Raw genomic sequence first — 24,033 nt, 5'->3', positions numbered from 1 at the left:
TACGTAGAGGTCGAGTATTGTGAAGAAATACCCTGCACACGGACTTATTCTGTCTTTAGTTCATTTATTTGAAAAACAAAATCACTTCTAATTCTCTGAGTATCTTGCTCTTCAAAATGATGGAAATAATTAGTCGTGATGTACTTTGGTGGGCATCGTATATCACAAATGATAGCAAAGAATGTAGCTCTAAAGTGACAAGCATGGTATACAATTAAACTCAATTTTAAGTATTTAGCTTCTGCAGCAATAACAAGATCATAATTTTAAAGCAACTGTAATATTTACGTATAATTCGTATCACTGATTTCATTCGTGCGATGAATTATTACCCTGGCTCCTTTAAATGTTTAATATCGAGACATTCCAAATTTTAAGTCAGTACAAACAACTATACATATCCAAGCTTAGATTGCCGTTAATGAATTTTGAGCTCAACTTCAAAAACAAGGCTTGTTTTCAATACAAATTTTTCAAAATTCCGTACTTACATTCGGCAAAATTCTCATGAGGGGGCATGATGGAATGCATCCGTAAAAGGAAACTAAACTTGGAAAAAAAGTGTTACAACTTGACGCCACTTCAGCGGTTGCGTACAAAGTCTATGGAGAGTCAAGACAATTTTCAAAGTATTTCCCAATAAAATTGGAAATTTTTCTCAGTCCAAGATTCATGCCTTATCATCATGTTTGCAATGACTGACCTTCATTGAGATGATATATGAAGAAACAAGTGGCATCAGTTTGCAACATTTTTTTCCCTAAACGTTGCAAAATTTTGACAAATTGTGACGATTTTACTTTAATATACCCTTGGGAATCTGCTCATAAAATTCTTGAACGGTCAAGGCGATATGAAAAATCTCCAAATCCATTAACATCAATATTAGGTTTGTTAATAAGGAAGCACTCACCGAGCTATGGAAGGTACTTCTGAAACACATGTGCCAGCTAAATTAAATACATGATCGGATTTGTTATACCACGGTTTCCCAGTGCAAGTATACACTTCTAATTAGCGTGGGGAGATACAAAAGAAATACGAGGTTTGATCTGAAAGGATAAAACAACAGTAAGTATGCAAAGAATACACCAAACATATAAAATAAACTACCAAAAAGCAATACAAATGACTCTATAAAAAACGGGGTAAAATCTACTGTCCCTTCTGCAAATTACTTCCGTAGTCTATACCCATACACAACTCAAAACTAAAAGAGAATTCAAAATAGGAAGTGTTGATCATATACTAGCGTATCAAACTACTTCAACATTTTGCTGCTTAGGCGTCACTAGTTCTTTTCAAGACCTACATGCACTTAGGCCTTCCAGGATTGGCGTTCCAGAATAGACCTAATTCACGAAGAAGCCATTTTTGACCGAGGTCCCTGAATCGATTTTACAAATTGTGAACAGTTGAATGGGATGGTGCCAGACTATTTTATGATTGGAGTGCGTTCCAAGCCTCAGGCTGCATCCGAATCTGTTGTCTAGAGCTAGGTCTAGGTCTTCGCTCCATTAGAAATACGCGGGGACGCGCTGACAATAGACGTAGCCGTAGCTCTGGAAGCCCGTTTCGGACACGGCCTCACTTTTATTTTTTTTTCAAATATGGCTTAATACATTATACAGGGTATGTTTAATCACTGGTATTACTTTGTAATGAACTTTTAATTCACTGCTTTCATTTCCAGTCGCAAGTTCCAAAACTGAAGAGTTTACCTCGCTTTCAATTCAATATGGCCGACTTGTGAATAAACTCTACTGCGAAGAACCAAATTATTCCGAAAATCTGTATTAAGTACAACAGCATTTGTTCAACGCTTTAAACCGTAATTAATTATAAGGCACGACTACATTGAAAAATCAACGGAACAAATATAAAAAAAAAGTTGGACAAAAAGGGTTGGTAATTCGACCAATGAATTATCAGCTGCCTACACTCTTGGGCAAATTCTTCCCAATAGTTTGACAGTTTTTACCCAATTCAACCCAATATGAGAAAATTTCACACCAATGCTGGGTAAATTCACATTGCCCAACAGTGTTTTATCCGACCTTTCTACAGTGTGTATCCACATGTAGGTTTGCATATCTGAAAGGTATTAGTAACTCTTGGTCCTAAAACTATATGGTGTGCCAATTTGAAAGGGTAAAGACCCTTTGCAGATGATGGCACATCTGAGGGCAGAGGTCTTTTCAGTTCCTCTGTAATACGCATAAGTTGATGCATTTCACTGTCAGTGAATTTAAATAACATTTCACTGTCAGTGAATTTTAATTTTTGACCGAGTGAGGGTGCACTGCACAAGTTGTCTATTACTGTTTTAGGGTCTAGCCAAAAGACCCTCCAACTTTGAGCTTGCCATGAACAACACTTTCTGAAATCTGAACAGCATTTTTAATTGTGCCAACAATAAAATGCACTTATTCCTCTAGCAAAATGATGACAACTTTAAATTCCTTCAGGAAAATCGTAAAAAGCTGCTAAAGTGTTGTGTCCTAAAAAAATGATATAAATTGACTATGGCTTTTCAAGCATCTCACAATTTTGTTCTGTGTAAAAAACCTTTTATAAGCGAACTACAAAGTTACATCAAAACAACACTATTAACATGATTAAGCGTCAATTTTGTCATTATTTCAGAATTTGAGATAGACAAATAATATACATTTTATGGCATTTTCATTCATTACACATCACACACGTTTATTTTATTCCTCCTATCCCATAATCATCAAGTTACCTCCAGTCAAAATACCACGATTCATTCTCTGCTTTAAGAATATATCCCGAAATTGAAAATTTAAAGATTACTGGATTTCTCAATGTAGTTGCACATCCGTTTTAACAGTGGAATGATCCTTTGGTGGAAGGTGAAAGTTGGAATATTTCTGCACTGGTTGTTTGTGGCAGAAATTATAAAAGTTATAAGCATATTCATTCAAATTCAAATTTGCTTACCAAACATCTTGAATAAAAATATTGCATGCTCATCTAAGGCAATATACAACATTTGCTATTGCAGTAATTTTCAAAAATTGATGGATTTGGGGGTTGGTATTTGATACCAAATGTTCGTCACACTGACATTTTTTATTTTTTTAAGTTTTGTGTTCGTGTAGTACGCAAAAAGAAGAAGATGTTCTTGTAGTCCGGTTCCCCGACCCTAAGCTTCAGACAAAATGGAACAATTTATAGACCTCAGGGAATTGTCAGGTCAGGGAACCAGACTAGTAGGCTTATGCGCATTCACGGATAAGTTACTGAATGCGAACAAAAATGTAGAACTAAATCCAGTCAATTAGGGGTAATATTTGAAAAAGCTGGGTTGTTCCCAACAGTGGTTGGCAGAACCATCGTTGCAAAATTATACAAAATTCCACTTTTCTTGAAAATGACGGCATCCCAGGTGCAAACATTTCACACAATGCTTTAATCCATTATTTACTTACAGTCAAGTAAAGGTACTTCATAATTTGGTAGTTTCATTTTTTAATGTTTGCAAATGTTGTACATTACCGTTAAAGTGAGCATCACAACAGAATAATAATTAAGGTTCCTTCATGTATGCTTAGGTTCGAATCCCGCCTGGGCCAACATGTGGTTTGGGTTTTCAGTCCCTTCCTGATTCCGTGGGTTTCACCAGAATATTTCTTCTCATCGTCTCCTCTCTACAGGTTTCTACAGGCTTGCGAGCTACAGTGCCTTGAACGCTTTTGAGGAATCCTTGGTTTCATTATCACAAAATAATTAATTATAATAATGTAAACATGGAAATTTTACACATGACAAACAGGAAAATCTAAATTTAATTGTCTTTCAAAAATATTTCAATTTTGAATAAAAAAGCTTACTAAAATATTCTTAAAAATCATCAGACCTCCATGGTTTCTTGACCTGTCTCCCGAATGAACTGAATGACCTTTGACCCTGAATGTTGTTGCTCTGGTTTCCCCCTCCTGCCAAGCTCTGGCCACGCCCCCTTACACGCAACACTTGGCTTATTTGTTGGGCAAGTCCTCCAGCACACCACACACCATATTCGCTGGCAGAGATTTGTCTGTACAAATAAGTAAAAAAGTAGTTTGACATCAAAATAACTAAATGTTGCTCTCTCATTAACTGTTCTCAATATGCAACTTCAACATGTTCACAGTGGTTACCACTAGCCGAAGCACTTGGGATAATAAAAAGTCACCATCAAAAAAATAAAACTCAACTATTTAATAGCCAGGCTGTGAATACAAATACTACAACTGATGCTCTAAGGGAGACACACACAAGAAAATTATTTTACATTAGGGAGACATTGGTCATTTCGTCACCGTTTTGACGATGATGCAAAACCGAGTTTTGAGAAAAATGCGTTTGAAGTTGGTGGATTTTTCAATTTGCATTTTTGTGTACATTTCTCTCCCAGAATTGAAAAATATATAACTGAGACAATAGCCCATGGGTTAAATAGCCAAAAACAATTCTCTCTGTTCATAAAATCCTGTTTAATTTGCAGATATTAATAACTAAAGATATCCGTCACTTCGTCAAAACGGAAAATCTACTTCTACACAAAAATGAGGCATGTGTTTGTACACAGCGCGTGCGCGTATATAAAATTGATACATTTTAGAACGCAGATGCGTCATTTCGTCAAAACACAAATCGTGGAGGCTTCATATTTCTTAATATAGCACACGTGTAAATTCAATGAGACTAAGTGACACATAGAGATCCGTCACTTCGTCAAAACGAAAAACTTGTAGCACTTTCAACACTTTGTGCAATTAGCGTAATTAACGAACGATGGAATGTTATGTCTCGAAATTTGGTAATCATGTAGAGGACATCATAAAATGTTAGAATATTCAAAAATCTCAGATTTCAGAAAATCTCGGTTTGGACGGAAGTGTCACTTCGTCAAAACGGTGACGATTTGTGAGACATTTTTGTGTCTCCCTGATGTTTTAACCAGTTGCCAGATGACGTGTATACACGCAAAGGTTTTGCAGTATTCGGAATGGATGACGGATAAACACACAGCGAGTGAGGACTCAACTATGAGTGTGCTGCCCGAGGGGGATGGCTTCAACCCGCCTGGCATTGAGGTCGAATGAAAAGTATCCCGCGCCTCGTGCCGTTCTTGTCAAAATATTCCTGGCCTGAACGGTTAACTTCAATTTCCAGAGCAAATTTTAATCTCGCAAGTTGCTTAAAGTGATTACATGTAGGCCGATTAAAGTATAACTAAACAGTTTGGGGAGGGGGGTATTTACAAATGGGGTTAAGGGAATGTTTTCTGCACAAGTCTATTGGAATGTCTCTCTTTAAGTAACTTAGTATAGACATTTTGATGTTTTTTTTATAATTTTGTTGAAATCTTAGGTTTCAGTTCAAAAAAATGCACAACAGACCAGACATTTTGACTGGCCCGAATCACAATGTCAAGTACCCATGTTAAAGATATACCGGCTGTACTCTTTAGCACATTTTATTTTTTGTTGTCTCCTGATGTCACTACATTACCAACTCCGCTAGGTACAGACATACCCTGTCAGAACAAAATTAGGCCCTACTGTTTGGTTGCAAATACTGGTCATTTCGAACTTTGTAAAGTTATTATTTTCTGACTAAACATGGGCCGATTTGTTTTTTTATATCTCATTCAAAGGTACATGTATTGCAAGAAGGAAAAAAAAGCAATTGAAAGTTCTTTATTTTCAGGGTAATATTCATAGATATAAATAATAATATTAATAAAATTTGTTTTTTATATAGCGCTTTTAACTAAGATAAAAGTTGTCACAGGTAGACTGGTCTGTTCCAAGTGGAGTTTATAATGTAGTGACATCAGGAGAAAGCAAAAACTAATGTGCTGAAGAGCACGGACAATTCATCTTCAACATAGTGACTCAGGCCATTAAAAATGTCTGGTCTGCTGTGAATTTTCACCAAAGCCTAAGATTGCACACAAATGGTACTACTAGTAGTTCCTCAGGACTACCCTGCTAAATCCAACAGAGTCCAACCGGAGTTTCCTGCTCAATCCACTGTGCCTTTTTTTCAGTTGTCTGCTGAACACAACGGAGTCCAACATGGCGTTATAATGCGGTTCACTGCAGTTGCCTGCTGAATCCAACATTTTACATCAGGACTGTACACAAGGGGTTTACTGCTCAATCCAACAGGCTCCATCGGGTATATTATGACATAGTTGGATCCTGTTGGATTCAGCAGGGTTAGGGTTCAAAAAAAGAAGTTTAAAGCTGTATGCATACTTCCCAACAAAAATGTCTGAAAAAAAAAACCCCTGTACTGTAATAGAAAGCAGGAGGTCGTGGGTCCGAGTCCCACCTGAGTGTTTTTTTTCCTTCTCATTTTCACTTGGGAGGTAACACACTGAGTATACAGTGTTTATACGTCGGTGAAGGGCAAAACCTAATATTGCTTTACATCGCCCCGACGCAAATTCCATCTTATGATATATTGTACTGTAATAATCAAGCATTTCAATGACGCATTCAAAAAGTTCATTCGATTAATCACTGCAGGATTTTAGGCCTACTTACATGTACATTGTATGTATCACTTTCAAAAGCAAAAATGAAGAGGGCCGGCTGGACAAGTAATGTAATCAATATCGTTTGTATTTGTCATCCTTAGCCCTTTTACCGCCCTGAATCCTCCAAAATCCTTTTTGCAAATTGGAGGAATTTGCAGGATTGAGGTTACATGGCCAAAGTGCGTTGCTGATTTCGGAGTACGCACTGTGTCAAGGTCTTGGGCCGGACCTTGTGTTGTTTATGCTCAGCCGTGCATAAATTTAGTCCTTGATTATACTTGACATCCTCCGCACTGCTCCAGGATGTCACTGCCTCTGCCTCCGCCTATTGACAGTCATAGCCGAAGGATTTTGCAGGATTCAGGCAGTGGTCACCCCTCCATGGACCATATTCAAGAAACGACGGAGAAATTTGCAGGATTGAGGCTATATGCTATTTTTCCGTGAGGCCAATTGGAGGATTTTGCAGGATTGAGGCTACATCCTAGCAAAAAGGCCTAGGGAGTTAGGGTTAGTCTAAAGGGCATCTCTTTCGTCACAATAAATCTAACTATCGGTTATAATCACCCCACTAGTAATGACGTCATCAGCACAGCTTGCTAATAAGTCCAGTCGTTTACACAAAAGGACCAAATTAAAGGGAATGTACAACATTTGCTTTTGCTGCAATTTTCAGAAATAAATGGATTTGGAGGATTAGTATGTTATAGCAAATATTGTTAAAATGACTAGTTTCACGTTTTGGGCTTGTAGATGCTGGAAAAACCAAGAAAACCACTCATGTTCTTGTAGTCTGGTTCCCAGACCCCACTTAAGATGAAACAGAGAATTTATAGAATTGTAAGATCAGAGAGTCAGTCCAGCGGGCTTGTACCCCTTCACAGTTGTGTAATCAATTGCAAAGAAAACACGGAATAACTAATTATGAAAAATTAGGAGCAGTTTTGATAAAAAGCCAATTTTCTCCAACGCTGGTCGGCTGACCAGCGTTGGAAAAGTACAATTTTTCTTGAAAATGTCAGCACACCAGGAGCCACGATTTACAGGATGCTTTAGACTGTCATTCCCTAACAATCCAGCAAGGTATTTAGTGATAATTGGATCATTTCGTTTTGTGATGTTTGCAAATGTTGTATCTTCCCTTTAACATTGAAGTTAACATGATGAAATGTACTACACTTAAGTACATGTAGTGTTTGTGAGCAAACAGCTTCTTTGAGCCAAGGTTACTGTTTAAAGATGCCACATGTACATGTACATGCAGCATATCACCAAGATGGAGTGACATCAGTCGATCCACCAATATAAAACACAAGGGCTGAGACTTAACACTTCATTTTGCACACATTTGAAACTATTTTTTTTTTTATGTTCAACATATTGTCACTTTTTACTTGATGAGTAGCAAGACACTTACGTGTACAGGGTGAGTCAAAAAAAAGTGGAACCCAAACCTCAAACAATATATTTCATATTTACAAGTATATAGCACCAACAATAATGACTTGAAAGCCAATTTCATAAACCACATTTAGATGAAAAAACTACTGAAATTGCTCAATCCGTTCAAAGCATATCACCATTTAAACACAATGAACCTAAAACATCTTTCTTCCAAAACTGCGATTTCAAGAATCGTCGTCACAATTGTCTTCAAACATCATCAGCGATAAAACCTCAGTTTAAAAGTTAAAAATATTCAGCAAAGTCCTTTTGAAGGCCCGTCCTTTGAAATAAAGTGGATGTTATCAATCATATTGTTTGCCTAAACAGCAGGGTTATTAATAAAAAATATTGTGTACCACAGCTGTTGACAGTTGTTCAAACAAGTATTCTGTGTCATTTTCTTTGTTGTTCAAACACAGTCAGAACACACAATAAATTGCTAAGTTTGGACGAAACAGGTTTTAGGGTCACTGCGTTTAAATGGTGCTATTCTTTGAACGGATTTAGCAATTTCAGTATTTTTTTCATATAAAAGAAGTTTCTGAAATTGGCTTTGCAGTCATTATTAGATTTGTTGCTACACATTTTTAAAATATGAAATATATTTTGTTGGGGTTGGGTTCCGGTTTTTTTTACTCACCCTGTTTAACAGTGCCTGATGCTCATGTGAAGATGTTATTGGTTTGTGCACATTTGGAATTAAAAAAGGCAGGTGTACATGCATGACAACCAATGCATGACAACCAGTGCATGCGTGCATACACGCCCCTCTCACTGGAGCTCTCACGAGTGGCAAAAAAAGCGCCCTCTCGTGTTCATGTACAGAGTTCATATCTCATCCTTAACTCTTTCAGTGCCAAACTCGTACATGTACGAGGTATATTTGTTAGTACAAAAGCGGCAACCTCGTACATGTACGAGGTAATGTTTCGTAAATGTTCGTACTTAAAATTGCCAAACCTCGTACATGTACGAGGTAGAGTAAATATGTTATCCAAAGGGGGCGCTCTCACTCTTTCTAATGGTACCATTTTCATGCAAGTACGACCTGTATTTATTTTTTCATTCGAGTTCTTGCGAGAGGGCGCAGCACTAAATCTCGTATTTTCTGCAAAAAGTGCGGAATTCCCCTGTGTTCAGGCCAGTGTTTCAGGGTGTATCACTATGTTTGTGACTACTTTTGACTTTCCAATATATCAAGGATATACCAGAGAGCAACAACAACAAATTTAGTGAGTAAAACTTATTTACTTTTTTTTTTTACAGAATTTCAAACAATTAACAAAAACGCTCGAAGTTGGGCACTTTATGGTTAAACTTTTCAAATTTCGCGGGCACTGAAAGAGTTAAAGGTGCACATCATTCATATCTCAACCTTAAAGGTACAAATCGTTCATATCTCAACCTTAAAGGTGCACATTGTCCCGAAATCACAGTAATTTCAAGGTCTGTGTGAAAGGAAACTAACCTTATGTTGCACCGTTCCCGAGAAAAGATGAAAAAACAGACCATTTTTTTTTTTTTACTTTTGACATGGCGAACATTTTGTGGCATACGCACACGTATTTTCTGAAAAGAACAGGTTGGTTGGTATTTACAGCAGGAATTATGTATAAGTTGGCCACAAAATGTTCGCCACATCAGAAGCAAACAACTTGGTTTTGTTTTCATCTTTTCTCAGAACAGTTAGACAGGATTGTTAGTTTCCTTTCTACCAGACCTTTGAAATAGGATTAGTACACAATCCAAAAATTATAAATTTTGTCTATTTCAGGACGATGTGTCCATTTAACAGTTCCATGGCTAAACGCATATGGAACTTTCTTGTTAATCACCACACTGTCATCTGTTGCACACTGTTCTTGCAAGGTTAAACCATTGCTATGACCTCACACTATTGTTAAAAGTGTGGATTCGGATCTATGAATCTCTTACACTGGTCACAAAGTGTGGATTCGGAACGACGAATCTTTAGTAAAGTGTGGATTCGGAATTACGAATCCACACATTGAACATGTCGGACAATTGTTCTCCATAATGAGCATGAATAGGACTGTCTGCGTGAAAATTTGCTTTCCGAAAATTACCAATGCATCTTCACTGTCAGATTTTCCGCCGTCACTGCAAAATCTGCTTTTAGTCAGAAAGAAATCGTCGTCCGAACTATCCATTGGAGCATACACACAAAATGACTTGGTTGTACTGGTGTGGCGATACACATGTTAAACACGCCAGGAAACAATGTTGCAACCTGACGCCACTTCCGCGCTTAATTGTGTACAACGTCTATGGAGAGTCATTTCAAGTATTTTCTAACAATTTTGGAAACATTTATCAGTCCCAGATTCATGTCTTATCATCATTTTTGCAACGAATGACCTTCATTGAGATGATATATGAAGAAAAAAGTGGTGTCAGGTTGCAGCATTTTTTCCAATACTTCTGTTGACCCAATGGTTTAAGTCGAAGAATACACTCGCAAGTGTGGATTCTTAATTTACGAATTTCGCGCCAAGTGAATTCTTTAATTACGAATCCACACTTTCTCGTGTATTCTCCTTAACAAAACATCTGATCAATGGCGATCATGTTGCTCTTGACTCTTACACACTTCTCACAAGGAACAGCACGCGAACCCACTCATATCAAGCTGAAAGTTATTAATGGAGAGATTCAATTCAGTTTGACAAACCTATGGCCTTTGGGTAGGGTAGATTCAACCTCTCCATGATGCCAATGAATTCCTCTTTGGTTTTGGTCAGCCTAGCGTTGTACGCCTTCTCTTCTCTGACCGATGTACATGTCTGGCCTGCCGAAGAAATATGGAGGGGAAAAAAGGGATATGAAAATGACCAAAGAGGATACTTTATGGCAGGAAACATAACACAGTGAAAAAAAGTGGATTCAAGTCCATCAAAAAGTAAAGTTGTTTTTGGATGGGGCTCTACTTTTTGCATCAACGTTTGTAGCGTTTTTTTATCCCCTGGCTTTTAAGCCCAGAAAGGGGGATCTTGCGAAAGTGTATTCCATCTGTGTGTCCATGTATTCCATTTTGGTTACGTAAACTGAAAAGTGCTGTCATATGAAAATTCTGACGTCACTCTCAACAAAACTTAATGACAATAACCTTTGGGCAGGGAGACGTCAGATGACTTGAGACATTTGAGGTCAAAGATCATAAATTAAAGAGGATACTTTCAGGCAGGAAATATAAAACAGTGACAAAAAGTGGATTGAAGTCCATCAAAAAGCAAAGTTGTTTTTGGATGGGGCTAGAACTGGTACTTTTTACATCAACGTTTGTAGCGTTTTTATATCCCTCTGGCTTTTAACACTTTAAGCCAGGAAAGGGGATCTTGCGATAGTCAATCCTTCTGAGTGTCCGTACATGTACATATATTCTTTTTTGGTTAGGTAAACTGAAAAGTGCTGTCATATGAAAATTCTGACGTCACTCTCAACCAAATTTGGTGACAATAATCTTTGGGTAGGGGGATTCAAATGATTTGAGACATTTGAGGTCAAAGGTCATCTGGAGTCGAATGAGGTCATTCTGTATAAATGACTGTATAAATACTGCCAAAATGCCAATCAACAGCTTTGGCCAAATTTTTTACTTCAATTTTTTACTTCTCAAGGTGGCTCCGAGTGGCTGGCGCACGGGGTCGCATACAATGTACATGTTCGGATATATCAGACGTTATATAGTGTGGCTCTGCACACGTGAACACCTAATTAATCCTCATACAACTCCTTTCCCCCATATAAAAAAACAACTTATATCCACTGTATCAATACAATAACTGTTGTATTTTGAGTTTATGATCAACATGGGCAGAACTGGAACAACTTAACACCGTACATGTAAGCTCCTACCTGTATAATCATGTGCAGGGTACAGGGGCGTGTCAGCTGGCATGCATAGGATCTTCTTGTGCACTGATTCATACAGAGTTGCAGAGCAACCTACATGTATGAACAAGACAAGCTAGTATTTATACTTGAATATTCAGGTCTATTTACAGCATAGAGCTATATTAAATTACGAGAGCGCTAACTCGATACGTACAAAGTAATGCCTGATGGGCACATCCATGTTTTTGCACAAACCTATGGAAAACTTGAAATTGTGTACGGCTTTTGTATGGCTATTTGCATATCTGCGTTTGTATTCCATACCAGTGCGTTGTCAAAGCCAATACGCCCAAAACCGAAACGCACGATCAGCAAATGAGCGTGTCATTTTGTTCCACGCAAACAGCGCAACGCGTGCACGTCCCTTCGGATCCGCTGCAGACGCTTTTCGCCGTGACGTTTTTTTAACCGTCATGACGCGCTTAAGTTCTTTGCGTATCTTCTACTTGCGCGTTGCATTTAGAGTACACTTTTAAAATTCAATCCATCTATTTTGATTGTGTTCTACAAACACGCACATAAATTCAAAATGTCTGCTCCCAGAGCGGCTTGAAAGCGTCTCCGTGCACAAGAATGAGGAGTTAGCGCTCTAGTAATTTAATATAGCTCTATGATTTATTGGTAGTCTCTCAACCCTAATACCCTAGCTTCTTTTACTAGGAACAGGACCGAGTCCATCAAAATCCATCAATCACTGTGCGTCCAATACAAAACTGTACATGACATAATGGAATCACCTACTGACATACTGGTTGACATTCATGGACTTGCTACACATGGCTTTGATCATAATAGCAGTACAGGAAGCTAGGCAAAATCATTCGGACACCCCTAGCACTGCTTCAGGCCATTAGGCCCAAGTCCATCACACTCCGTCAATATTCACTCAAGCCAGGCCTTCTGGACCAAGTCCCCCAAAATGGGGGATGCATTTTGATGGAGTTGGGGTGGTTAGGGTTATTATGATGTCTTAATGGACACCAGTCATGAGCAACTACGGTAGTGAGAGCTCCGTGGGATGACCGCACTTTGTGCACAAACAGGGTGAGTAAAAAAAAAGGAAACCCAAATGGCAGGACCAATCATTTAAAGAAGTTCTGCATGTAGCATTTTTAAAAATCTAGGATATGAAAGCCCAATTAATAAGCTTTCTGTTAGTACATGAATCATTCAAATCACTTATGTACTTTTCAAGTTACGGAATTTTGAACACAAACACCGTTTTAAAATTCTGTCCACAGATCACAAACAAGGTTAAAGTGTTCTTTCAGCAATACAAAAACAATTCATATAGGGATAAACGTGAATTGTTTTCGTTTTGCTTGAATTATTTTCGGCTAGATTATCATCTCATGGAATGGAAGGATTTTCCAACTTTTTTAATGCTTGCTTAAATTCTTTCCCACGCACACAATCGGAAATGCAAAACCTTTATTACGCATTGCCAGACGCGTTTAGCAAAATGTGCAACTTAACCTTTTGGATTTAACACACTGGATTTTGATTATGTAGCTAATACGCTCAACCAAAAAAGAAAGTCCCCCCTTAATACTTTTTTGTCTAACTCAAAAACTACTGGGCACATCTTGCTCAAATTACGACTGATCAGTACAAAAATTCCTTAGCAATCCAGCCATACTCTTTGTTTGGCCCAAAACAGTGATAATGTGTACAAAATTATGCAATTTATGACAAACAGTACCAAAAAAATTGTTGCACTTTTGTGTACGTGCAAGGTGAGTGTGAACCACAACTTGCGCGTATGCATAGAAGAGAGCAACTGTTTTCGGTATCATTTATAAATTGCATAAATTCGTACACATTATCACGGTTTTGGGCCATTTAAAGAGTATGGCTGGATTGCTAAGGAATTTCTGTACTGATTAGCTGTTATTTGAGCGGGAGATACTCAGTAGTTTTTGAGTTAGACAAAAAAGAATTGGAATGGGGGACTTTCTGTTTTGGTTGAGTGTACTTTAGCTCTTTGAGTGCACCCCACCTTCTTGGAAGTCGGTTCTGCCACACCCCCTGATGAGCAGGGCATCTCCAGTGAATGCAAGCACCGGTCTGCCGTCGTGGTGTAGCACAAACGTCAGGCAGCCATTGGTATGTCCTGGAGTGGACAGCACATTTAACTCCTATTCACGACAGGAAATACAAAAGAAATTATGATATTAATTATGTTTCATCTCTTTAACCCTTTAAACCTGCCTCAGGTCGACCTTGCAACGACACAGATCAGTCGGCGACTGACTTTCCAGGGTCAAGCTGCACCTGAGCTACAACCGTCGGGAACACTTCAGTTGCCGATTTTTTGCGACCCGTGTGTAACTACGATGATATTAACACGATCGGAATAAGTAATTTCAACTTCTATGACGACGTCGCGACGTCATCAGGCATCCTACGTGCATCAAGATCATCCGTTTTCATTGCGTAGCCAATCAGCATACACTACCAAGCATTGCCAAGACTACACCGGCGCTCTGCGTTCTGCGCAACATCACACAGTATGCACCACGCGCGTGTCAATTACCAAATACATGTACATGTAAGGAGATTGTTTACTACTACTCGCGAGAGGATATATCATACATTGTAGCTAGAGGGGTGTTTAAAAAGCAATGAAGTAAAACTGTTCAACAAAATCGTTGGAAATGTATAATTTTTGACTTGTGTGGACTTTTTGACTCAAAGGGTTTGTGAATGGGAATACAAGTACATTTAAGACAATATCAGGGGAATGTGCGCTGATAATGGCTCGAGCCGAACCGGCCAAGCACATAATTATTCCTTTAATGTTAAAGAAGTCATATGACCGCCTTTGCTGTTGAATTGTGGTGGATCGTCGCGTCGTGGGTGACATATGCATGGTTGTGATTATTTTGCGTCGGGATGTCGCTTGTTTCAAGAGAATCACACGATTTCTCAGTTTTGTGACCTGAGCATTACTTTTCTGCTTGATGCCGACAGTTCCGTTGCGGCGAAAGCAAATCAGGGGTCGACCTGAGGTCGGCTTTAGTCACTGTAGCACCGAAACCGCCCTGCCTATTACTCCCTGTAGCCCCTGAAACCGCCCTGCCTATTACTCCCTGTAGCCCCTGAAACCGCCCTGCCTATTACTCCCTGTAGCCCCTGAAACCGCCCTGCCTATTACTCCCTGTAGCCCCTGAAACCGCCCTGCCTATTACTCCCTGTAGCCCCTGAAACCGTCCAAGCACTCTACAGTTTCATTGATTTTTCAGTGAATAAATACTTTGTATTACAATGAAGACCAGGTGCAATAGATTAACAAAAAATAAGATAAATAAAACAAACTTTTCTTTTCAGTGTGGTACAGAAGGATTATAAATAACGAAACAACGCACGAGAACAAATAAGTTGTATATTTGCGTATAATGCACATCAATGCATCAGCACATGGGTTGGTTAGTGTACATAGTGTGCTAGCAATGTGCCTGACTGTCAATTTTGTTCAGAGAGATAACCTTTTTGACCTGAAGAAATACAGACACATCACACGAGTGTGCTTTGTCCTGTCCGTCATGTGTCTGTGTGTACAAATATTACACAAATGTACACAATATACTGTGGTAGACAGGTGTACATGGACAAGAAATAAAATGATGAGTACATACATGCAGTTTGCATGTGCAATAATACGCGTCTCCTAGACAGCTGTTTCTGTATCATATTTGACAAATATTTACGACAGTTCAATTCATCAATATAACATGTTGTTACAAATTGTAATTCATAACTCAGACCATACATTATGTGGTCCAATGGATCTTATGCGTAGCAGCCATTGCCTTCGAAAGCCCGGTTCATACTTCATGCGAATGCGAATGCAAAGCGAATTCGCAGCGCAAATACTTATAAACCGGGCTTAATAAAGGGCAATGCCTTCGATTTGCTGGGATATGCATGTGTGAACCTTTTGTGCCTTGATTGTAACAGAATTAAATCAATCATTGCCAGGCACTCAGCAGTACTTAAACCCACCATATCTATTACTGTTAGCCAAGGCATGGTACCTTCAGTTGACAAAATTACCACAGCCTGTCAATTCAGGCCAAGTTTGGGCAAGGACCATTAGTCGACTAGTGGTTGATTTGTGACGTACCTTACGCCTGCGCACTAATAGCAAAGTGCGAACGTCTCTAGTCGAACGCTGGTCAAAATGTCATCGCAAAACTTCTGGATCCTGGCTCTCTGCTAGCGTTATGAATGCGCGCGGCTATTGGTTACCAGCGAAGCAACCAACCCCAGTAGGCTGGTTCCAAATAGTTGACTAGCGTAGTCAAACCACCGTTGACTAAACAGAGTTCAGGCAAACATTAGTTAACCATTGGTCAACTATAGTCCTTGCGCGAACTTGGCCTCAGGTGATTCACAATGCAGTGCGCCACCAAGAGTTTGCCATGGAGAGTCCATTTTTCAAGTTTATCTGTGGTCGACAAAACATCGCCCATTTGAATGAGTGTCATATCAGTAGACAACTTGAGCTAATTTGTTATAGATTGGGGCATAGCGTTCTTCCACCTTACAAAAAACAAACACCATATTGATAAAAAGAAAAGAAAAGGGCAAACAAATATTCAAATCATATGCTTACGAAACTTCTGACAGGCAAAACTAACAATTTCAAATGTCCCGCGCTGCGAATTTGTGGACCATCTCTCACAATGCACTAGGAAAAAGGAACTCTCCATGGCAAACTCTCTGTGGCGCACTGCATTGTGAATCGGCCGAATTGTACCAATCAACAAAACTATAGAACTGTCACTTGATAGATTTTGACAGATAGGGTATATATGTCTCTCCATTTTGTCACTGAGAGAGGGAGAGTTAATACATGTAGGTATCAAAATGTTAAGGGGCAGACTGCCTCCTATCTCCCTCTTCCCACCAAGTACAGGGACATGCCATCTGCATATATACGATGTTTTCACGAGTGACAAAAACCTGGAATATCGATCATTTTTAGATTTTGAGTTTTGCTGCCCAATTGATTGCACTTGACAAAAAGAACAATTTGACCAAGTTTCAAAGCGAAATATTGTTTACTTTTTAAATTATGGTAAACAAACAATTGACAAAAAGCCTGAACTCCGTGTTCTTTTGTTTTCACGAAGTTAGCAGGGCCAGAGGGTTAATGCATTTAATGCAGTTACTACTCGTTAGTATTTTGTAGTTTTAGGTCAGGTTTGGGTAAACCTAGCCAGTGAACAATTCTTAAGCTTTGGTATTTCTCCTTGTTACTTTCCTTTTGCCAAGTTTTGGACACTTCTACACAGGGCCTAGTCTGAGTATCACCCGTTATCCACGGAGCCATCTCCTGTCTAACGTCTGATATGTCAAAGTATGCAGATTTATGCAAGCCGCGCGCAAGCCAATCGGAGACGACTTTTATTAAATCGTGACGTCATTTCATCCCAAAATCAGGACTAACGCTGTGATTGGTCAATTCATATGCAGCATTTTGTAATACAACAACAGCCGGGAGCGCATTCGCGTAACATGATACCGAACACAGGTGAATGACCGAAGACCCGATAGACCTATAGAAAGCGCCTGCTGATTGGTCAAAATCTAGGAAGTCAAGACGCGGGGTCTTGCGTAATAAATCAGCAAATCTGTTCGCGCATAATTTCGTCGTGGTCTATTACATAGACTACACAGGGCCAGTGTCTGCATGTATCGCCGGCACTTCTCACCTTATTGCCAAACACCACTCTGTCCCCTTCTTTGATGTACACATCGGCCTTGGCACCACTGTCTTTGCTTATCATGCTCTTGCAACTCGGGAAGCGTTTCTTCAATTCGCCGGTTCCAGTGATGTGGTCTGCATGGCAATGCGTATTCACTGCAGAAAGACAATAAAACAAAACAGTGTTTCAGCAAAAATCTTGATTCCCTAATTAAGTTCTATAAGAAACACATTTTCCGGAAAAAAAAAAAAAGACATCAGTTGCCAGAAAGAATTTTCGAAAAAATTTTGCAACTTTTTTTTTTCATATACAGTATCATTTCAAGGTCAGTCATTGCAAAAATGATAAGACATGAATCTGGGAGTGACAAACACTTCCAAATTTGTTAGGAAATACTTAGAAAATTGGTGTGTAATCTATCTGCGGAATAACTAAATATGAAAAAATAGGAACTGTTTTTGAAAAAGCCAGTTTTTCCAACCCTGGTCGGCCGACCAGCATTGGAAAAATACAATTTTTCTTGAAAATGTCAGCACACCAGGAGCAACGATTTCACAGGATGCTTTAGACTGTCATTCCCTAGCAATCCAAGGTATTTTGTAATAATTTGATCATTTCGTTTTTTGATGTTTGCAAATGTTCTATCTTCCCTTTAAGGTTAGCAAATTATTCTGCTATGCTAAGCACAACTTTTCTGTTGGTCTGGACAGAACCTGGGCCCTGGTCTCGACAGAACACTTCACAAAATACTGTCACTTCCTACCCGCAAATTTGAGATTCAGTTGCAGGTCCTCTATGAGGTGAGTGTCTCGGTTGACAAGCTCCAGCACAGGATCAATCAGGATGGCTTCCTGGGTCTGGCAGTCTGCTAATAAGTACGTGTAGGTGTAGGACTGGTAGTCAAACAGCTGAAACAGAGCGGAGAAAACTTTCTTCTTGTTATATTCACCTCATGAAAGGCCAATATTTTTTTGCCACCCACTGTATGAGAGACAATAAGCTTTAAATAATTGACTTATCACAATTTGTGAAAGTACAGTGGAACTCCGCTATAACGAATATGTTTCCACAGAAAATGTTCGTAATAGTGATCTTTCGGTATAGCGATTTTAAGCTGCCGGTGCTCCGGTACTCACTTTTCAATAAATAGCGCCCTTCATAACTTCACCCTGCACGCCCTGGTAGTTACTGAAAGACAACTTCGAACACGTGCCGACTATTGAATTATGTAATTTCACAGTTTTGAGCTTACTTCCAACATCGATGGGTGGATTTCCCCTTCTATGCCTTGGGGAAATAATAGCCACTTGTTGCTCTTCTGTTGACGGTTTTCAACAACAATGTTCAGTTTGTTTTGTACACAACAATCGGGAGCCAAGGACGATGTTTGGTATAGCCGAATGTTCGGTATAGCGGTGTTCAAAATTGGTCACAAGTCAACCTGTCCATCATAAGTCATCCAGTGTCAATGATGAGCTTTGAAAACAAACTTTGACAAAATTTGTTTGTCATAATTTCCCCCCCCCCCCCCCTTTTTGGGATCATATTTGTGGTTTGACTTGTGATTGACTCGTGACTTGACTTGAGCTACAACTCTTGCAAAAATCAAGGTTTGAGATTTTATTCCTGAATAGAACGAATAAATTATGCTGTCAAGTGATACTAAGGACTGAAAATGATAAAAGAAAATATCACAATTTAAAAGAACAAGTGTAAGGGGAAGCACTATTCCAAAAAAAATGGGACTTTCAATACTCTGTATGAGAGTCAGTCCCAAAACCTTAGATAGTATAAACTTGCAACACAAGAAATAGTAGGGCTTTGCATCGGAACTGGGTACCCGAGTACCCGACCGTTAATGTCAGGAACCGGTTCCAGATTATGGGATCGTGTACTCGTAACCAACTTTGGAAAGATTTCCATATACGAAGTTCACTCAACACCCTGTGTACAAACCCTATGAGATTGGACTGAAAAATTCTAAGTGTTTTCTAAGAAAATGCTTGTATTTTCTCACTGCTCAAATTGACTTTGATGACATGAAATTGCTATCCAGTGGCTTGTTAGTCCATACAGAGAAAAATTAGTGAACTTCGTATATATGGAAATCTTTCCCCAACTTTACTACTCAGACAATGAAAGAGAAAGGTTTTGAAGTCATTTGTGGGGAATTTTCAAAATAATAACCAGGCTACATGGGTAAACAAAATATATTTCACATTTATGATCATTGATGCTCGTGAAAGCTGCAGTTTACACCGTAAAGCTATAAAGCTCACTGCACACACTTGTATCTTGCGTACTGATGTGCCGATATGGCAGTATTATAGTGCAGACTTTTGTAAACAATCTCAAAAGCAACTTTTGAGTTTTGAATTTTGGCATGTTTGGTGTTTAGTTTCTTTAAAGGGTACCCGGGTATCTATGTTTTGTTTTTCAATCGGGTAGCCGGTTCCTGTACTACCCGTTAATGCACACCCCTAGAAAATAGACTGGCACATGAAACAACCAGTCCAACACTCCTTTATCGTACTGCATCAAGCAAATGTGTCATTAGTACCTAGCCTATTTCTACACACTCTCTCCAGTCATGCCACCAGACTACTGAAGAGTCAATCTTTTCAGATACAGGTAGTTGGACATGAAATCACTTGGCTTCACTCTCAGGTGCAAAATGTTGAAGAAAAAGTCTCCTTCAAAAATGACTTGACTCAAGCCCGACTCGAGTCACAATTTTTGGTGACTCGACTCGACTCGAGTCACTGCGAGCTAATGACTCGACTCGACTCGAGTCCCTCATCAGAAGACTCAACTCGACTCGAGCGAAGGCTAATAAGACTCGAGTCTCAAAAATAAAAGCACAACTTTGCGAAAAGTATTTGCAATGACTTACGGTGCAAAATTTGTGCTCACCTCGATTTGCGAATAGCAGTCATGTACACATATAACGTGTTACAGACTCCCACCTCATGGTTCTAGAACGCACAAAATGCTATCTAGCAACCAGATTTTTAAACAAATTTCTAATTCGCTGTTTCATCGTTGGCTTGGGCGATTTCTTATAAAGCTCTTGGATTCGAACACTGGCTAAACTTATGGACTCCTTTTATCAATGTTGGTACATGTATATATTATGTTCAAATATTCGCGACTCGAATTGACTCGAGCTAAATATTTGACTCGACTCGACTCAACCTTTTGACCTAATGACTCGACTCGACTCGAGTCACTTCTTTAAAATGACTCGACTTGACTCGAGTCACTTCTTTAAAATGACTGGACTCGACTCGAGTCACAAAAATCAGTGACTCGTTACAACTCTGTCAAAACTGAATTGAGATCTTAGTGAAATACTGAGGACCTTTGTCTTTGCCTCATGAAAATTTTGGACACTTTTGTCAGCTAAAATAGTGAGAAAATATGGCCTGATTTTGTTTTGCATGTTTTCTGCACTCAAGGTCCCAGTCTGGGGTAGCTAATCTTCAGAAGCAGAATTAGCAAGAGATACAACTTTGGAATTTGGATAAGAAGATACTAGAATAGCTGCCATGATTGTTTTTTTTTTTCATTTTCATACCTGCCGGAAAAGTAAATCAGATGGGATTTGTACAGAGGATGCCATACACCTCACTCCAGTGTGCTGAACGAGTCTGGACCGAGGGACATTCTGTAGTGTCCTGTTCTGGCAGCATGCAGGCACAAGTCGGATGGGACGATGAGCCAACGTGGACAGGGCTACTGCAGGACATAACCCAGACAGTCTTGGTGCATGGCGTAAGAATCTTGGTAAGACGTTCATGTTGTTTATCAACTGCCTGAAAATCACAAAATAATGTGTAAACTTAAACTGTGTTAAAGGTAATAAACTAATATACATCTTTTGCAAACATAAAAGGGCGATCGTGAAGTGTAGGGCACCTGTTTTGTTTTGATCAAATTTGAGTCAAAAATGTTTTTTATTGCTTAAAAATCACCTTTACAATCAAAAGCAGACTTTTCTTAATTCTAATGACACCCGTTTGGCGATTTTTAAACAGATTCTTGGGGTAGAAATCACGATTTTCCTGTGTGGTTTGTGCCTTGCGATTCAGCGCGCCGTGCGTGCTCACGGTACACCGCGCGGTGATCGCCATCTTTATTTTCGGGTCACTTTAACTTGCGCGGGGGACTCAAATTGCGCTTGACAACTGCACCACCAGATTTTCATTTGCACCTGTACTCATAGTCATACTTTATGCTGTAGGCCTACTATACAGCACACTGTACCCGAGTACAAATTCCTGTTGTCTTTAGACAGTGCATGCCCCCAACCAGGGTGACCGTAAGACCATTGCCAAATTCTGCTCAATGCACTTCAAAAATCTGTCAGATTTATCAAAAATCTGCCAAATTCCCCAGAATTACTCGAATACACAATAGAATAAACACTTAAAATGGCATGCAGATGTTGTAGTATTGCCTTAATTAAGGTTCAAATTACATTACAAACAATCTTTAGTCACATAAAGATGTTAGGCGAAGTAAAAAAAAAAACATGTTTAGCGTCCCCGCCCGCTTCCTTTTTAGAGGCAGCTTCTTTTTTCTTTTTCTTTTTTTTTTAAAAGACAAAAATTGATAAATTTTAACGATCTCTGACGAAAGAAATCGTATTTTTAGATTTTTATACCGTGTATAAAGCTGTGGAAATAGTCAATGAGTCCAAGTGGCGGCCATTTTGAAAAAAGCTGGTAACCATCTTGAAAAATAGCCCGGCCGCGTTGTCTTGAAAAATGTGTCGGGCGGCCATTTTGAAAAGAAAAAAAAAAAAAAGGGCCTCCTCCTTCCTTTTTGTCAAAGAGGCAGGACGCTAAACATGTTTTTTTCAATTTTGCCTTATGAATTTCAGTTCCTGGTTCACAGTGAACCTCGCTCACCCGACCTGTCCCATATTGGCATTATGATTATGCAAGGTTTTGTTTGAAAAGATTTTAAATTTTTTTTATTATTTTAAACAAATGACTGTACCATTTTTTTTCAAATTTGCTATGTTTTCTGTCAAGTAACCATTTTTGCAGTATTCTGCCAGAAATCTGTCAAAAAAAATCCATTCTGTCAAATTTTCTGTCAAACTCGTTTTTTAACAAAAACAATCTGTCAAATTAAAGTTAGCCGAAAATCGGCTAAAACGGTCACCCTCCGCCCAACGCAGTGCGTTCGGTTTACGTAACCTTCAACCATATGAAGGCAGCACCTTAAATATTATAAGGAAGAAGAAGAACTAAGTGGTTTAAGTCATTGTAAGTCCATGTCTGTTCATTGTGTAACTAACTACAGCTCCATGAACTTACCAAAAGTAGCCAAACGTAGCCTACACTTTAAGAGTCTAAGTTCCCTGCAGATTCGATGAATCATTGATGAGCGCATACATCCATTATGTCGATTGCAGGTCAACTCGGCCCCTAGCCGACTCGCCCCCTGACCGACTCGCCCCCTGACCGACTCGCCCCCTGGCCGACTCGTCCCTTACCGAATCGCCCTCTGACTGACTCGCCCCTTACGGACTCGCCTCCTAGCTGACTCGCCCCCTGACCGACTCGCCCCCTGACCGACTCGCCCCCTGGGAAATTAAGCACCTTACACATAGAGAAAATGGTCCAGTTTAACTTATTCCTTATGATGGGACTTACGGTTTAGTTTGGTCGAAGTCAATTCATCGGCTATGGGGGGGGGGGGGGGGGGGGGGGGGGGGGGGGGGGGGGGGCTATGGGGGGGCTTTACCCCCCCCCCCCCCAATTTTGTTTTGTCTAGCCCCCCCCAAAAAAAATGCACTAGCAAAATGTAAGAATTTGACGTACATGGGAACGGTCTCCCCCTAAATGAGAAGGGTGCATTTGTACACTTTAAGTTATTGGTTTTCAGAGGCCTAAGTGTCCGGAGAAAATAACCGGTCTACATTTCAGCACGCTTCCCTGGAAAAAAATCCTGGATTCACCTTGCTAGTCTGCCCCCCCCCCCCCCAAAAAAAATATTGGCTCTAGAACCGCGCCTGAGTGTGTCCGTAATGGGGTTGAGCTGAGTCCGTAATGCCGACCCTAATTTTATTAAATCTGCTCTTAGATAATAGCCCAAAAGCTATGATCCTCGGTTACTCGCACGATTCCACCGATTTTTAAACTAGACGGTCTCGTTTTTTACGAAAAATTGTGGGGGGGGGGGGGGCACTTTTTATGCAAATTAACGAAATTTTTGAAACCCTGATCAAAATTATTAAACCCACTGCCGGTTTTATTGCGCCACTTCTGCTATATCTTCTGTCTAGCCCCCCCCCCCCCCCCCCCGCCACCCCCTCCCCCACATCGAAAAATAATAGTAATTAAATACTGTTTAAAAATGTGCTTGTTTATTCAGAAATTCATGAAG

The 24,033-nt window shown here is 39.5% G+C and overlaps 2 protein-coding genes across 3 annotated transcripts in view; one reads left to right on the top strand and one right to left on the bottom strand.

Annotated features, from left to right (window-relative positions):
* LOC119738044 (highly reducing polyketide synthase azaB-like) overlaps positions 1-3,310 on the top strand; it is a 34,747-nt gene extending 31,437 nt beyond the window's left edge. Inside the window, exon 6 of the mRNA XM_038212764.1 lies at positions 3,301-3,310. The gene's annotated coding sequence lies outside the window, so the exon portion shown is untranslated. The remainder of the gene's footprint in view (positions 1-3,300) is intronic.
* LOC119738046 (persulfide dioxygenase ETHE1, mitochondrial-like) overlaps positions 2,148-24,033 on the bottom strand; it is a 35,672-nt gene continuing 13,786 nt past the window's right edge. Inside the window, exons 2-9 of one of the 2 annotated variants that reach the window (XM_038212767.1) lie at positions 23,301-23,332; positions 21,212-21,449; positions 18,398-18,542; positions 17,641-17,789; positions 13,920-14,058; positions 11,882-11,971; positions 10,698-10,814; positions 2,148-4,063 (exon numbers count right to left, since the gene is read on the bottom strand). In XM_038212767.1, the coding sequence (XP_038068695.1) occupies positions 4,005-4,063; positions 10,698-10,814; positions 11,882-11,971; positions 13,920-14,058; positions 17,641-17,789; positions 18,398-18,542; positions 21,212-21,433 (921 nt within the window). In that variant the 5' untranslated portion in view covers positions 21,434-21,449; positions 23,301-23,332 and the 3' untranslated portion in view covers positions 2,148-4,004. Of the gene's footprint in view, positions 4,064-10,697; positions 10,815-11,881; positions 11,972-13,919; positions 14,059-17,640; positions 17,790-18,397; positions 18,543-21,211; positions 21,450-22,961; positions 23,165-23,300; positions 23,333-24,033 lie in introns of those variants that run through there. The other variant, XM_038212766.1, reaches the window with a different exon arrangement.

Source organism: Patiria miniata, unplaced genomic scaffold (assembly GCF_015706575.1).
Source record: "Patiria miniata isolate m_02_andy unplaced genomic scaffold, ASM1570657v1 HiC_scaffold_3, whole genome shotgun sequence".
In the NCBI taxonomy this organism is placed as follows: domain Eukaryota; kingdom Metazoa; phylum Echinodermata; class Asteroidea; order Valvatida; family Asterinidae; genus Patiria; species Patiria miniata.
Note: the sequence above shows the minus strand (reverse complement) of the source record. Positions and strands in the feature narration are given on the sequence as shown.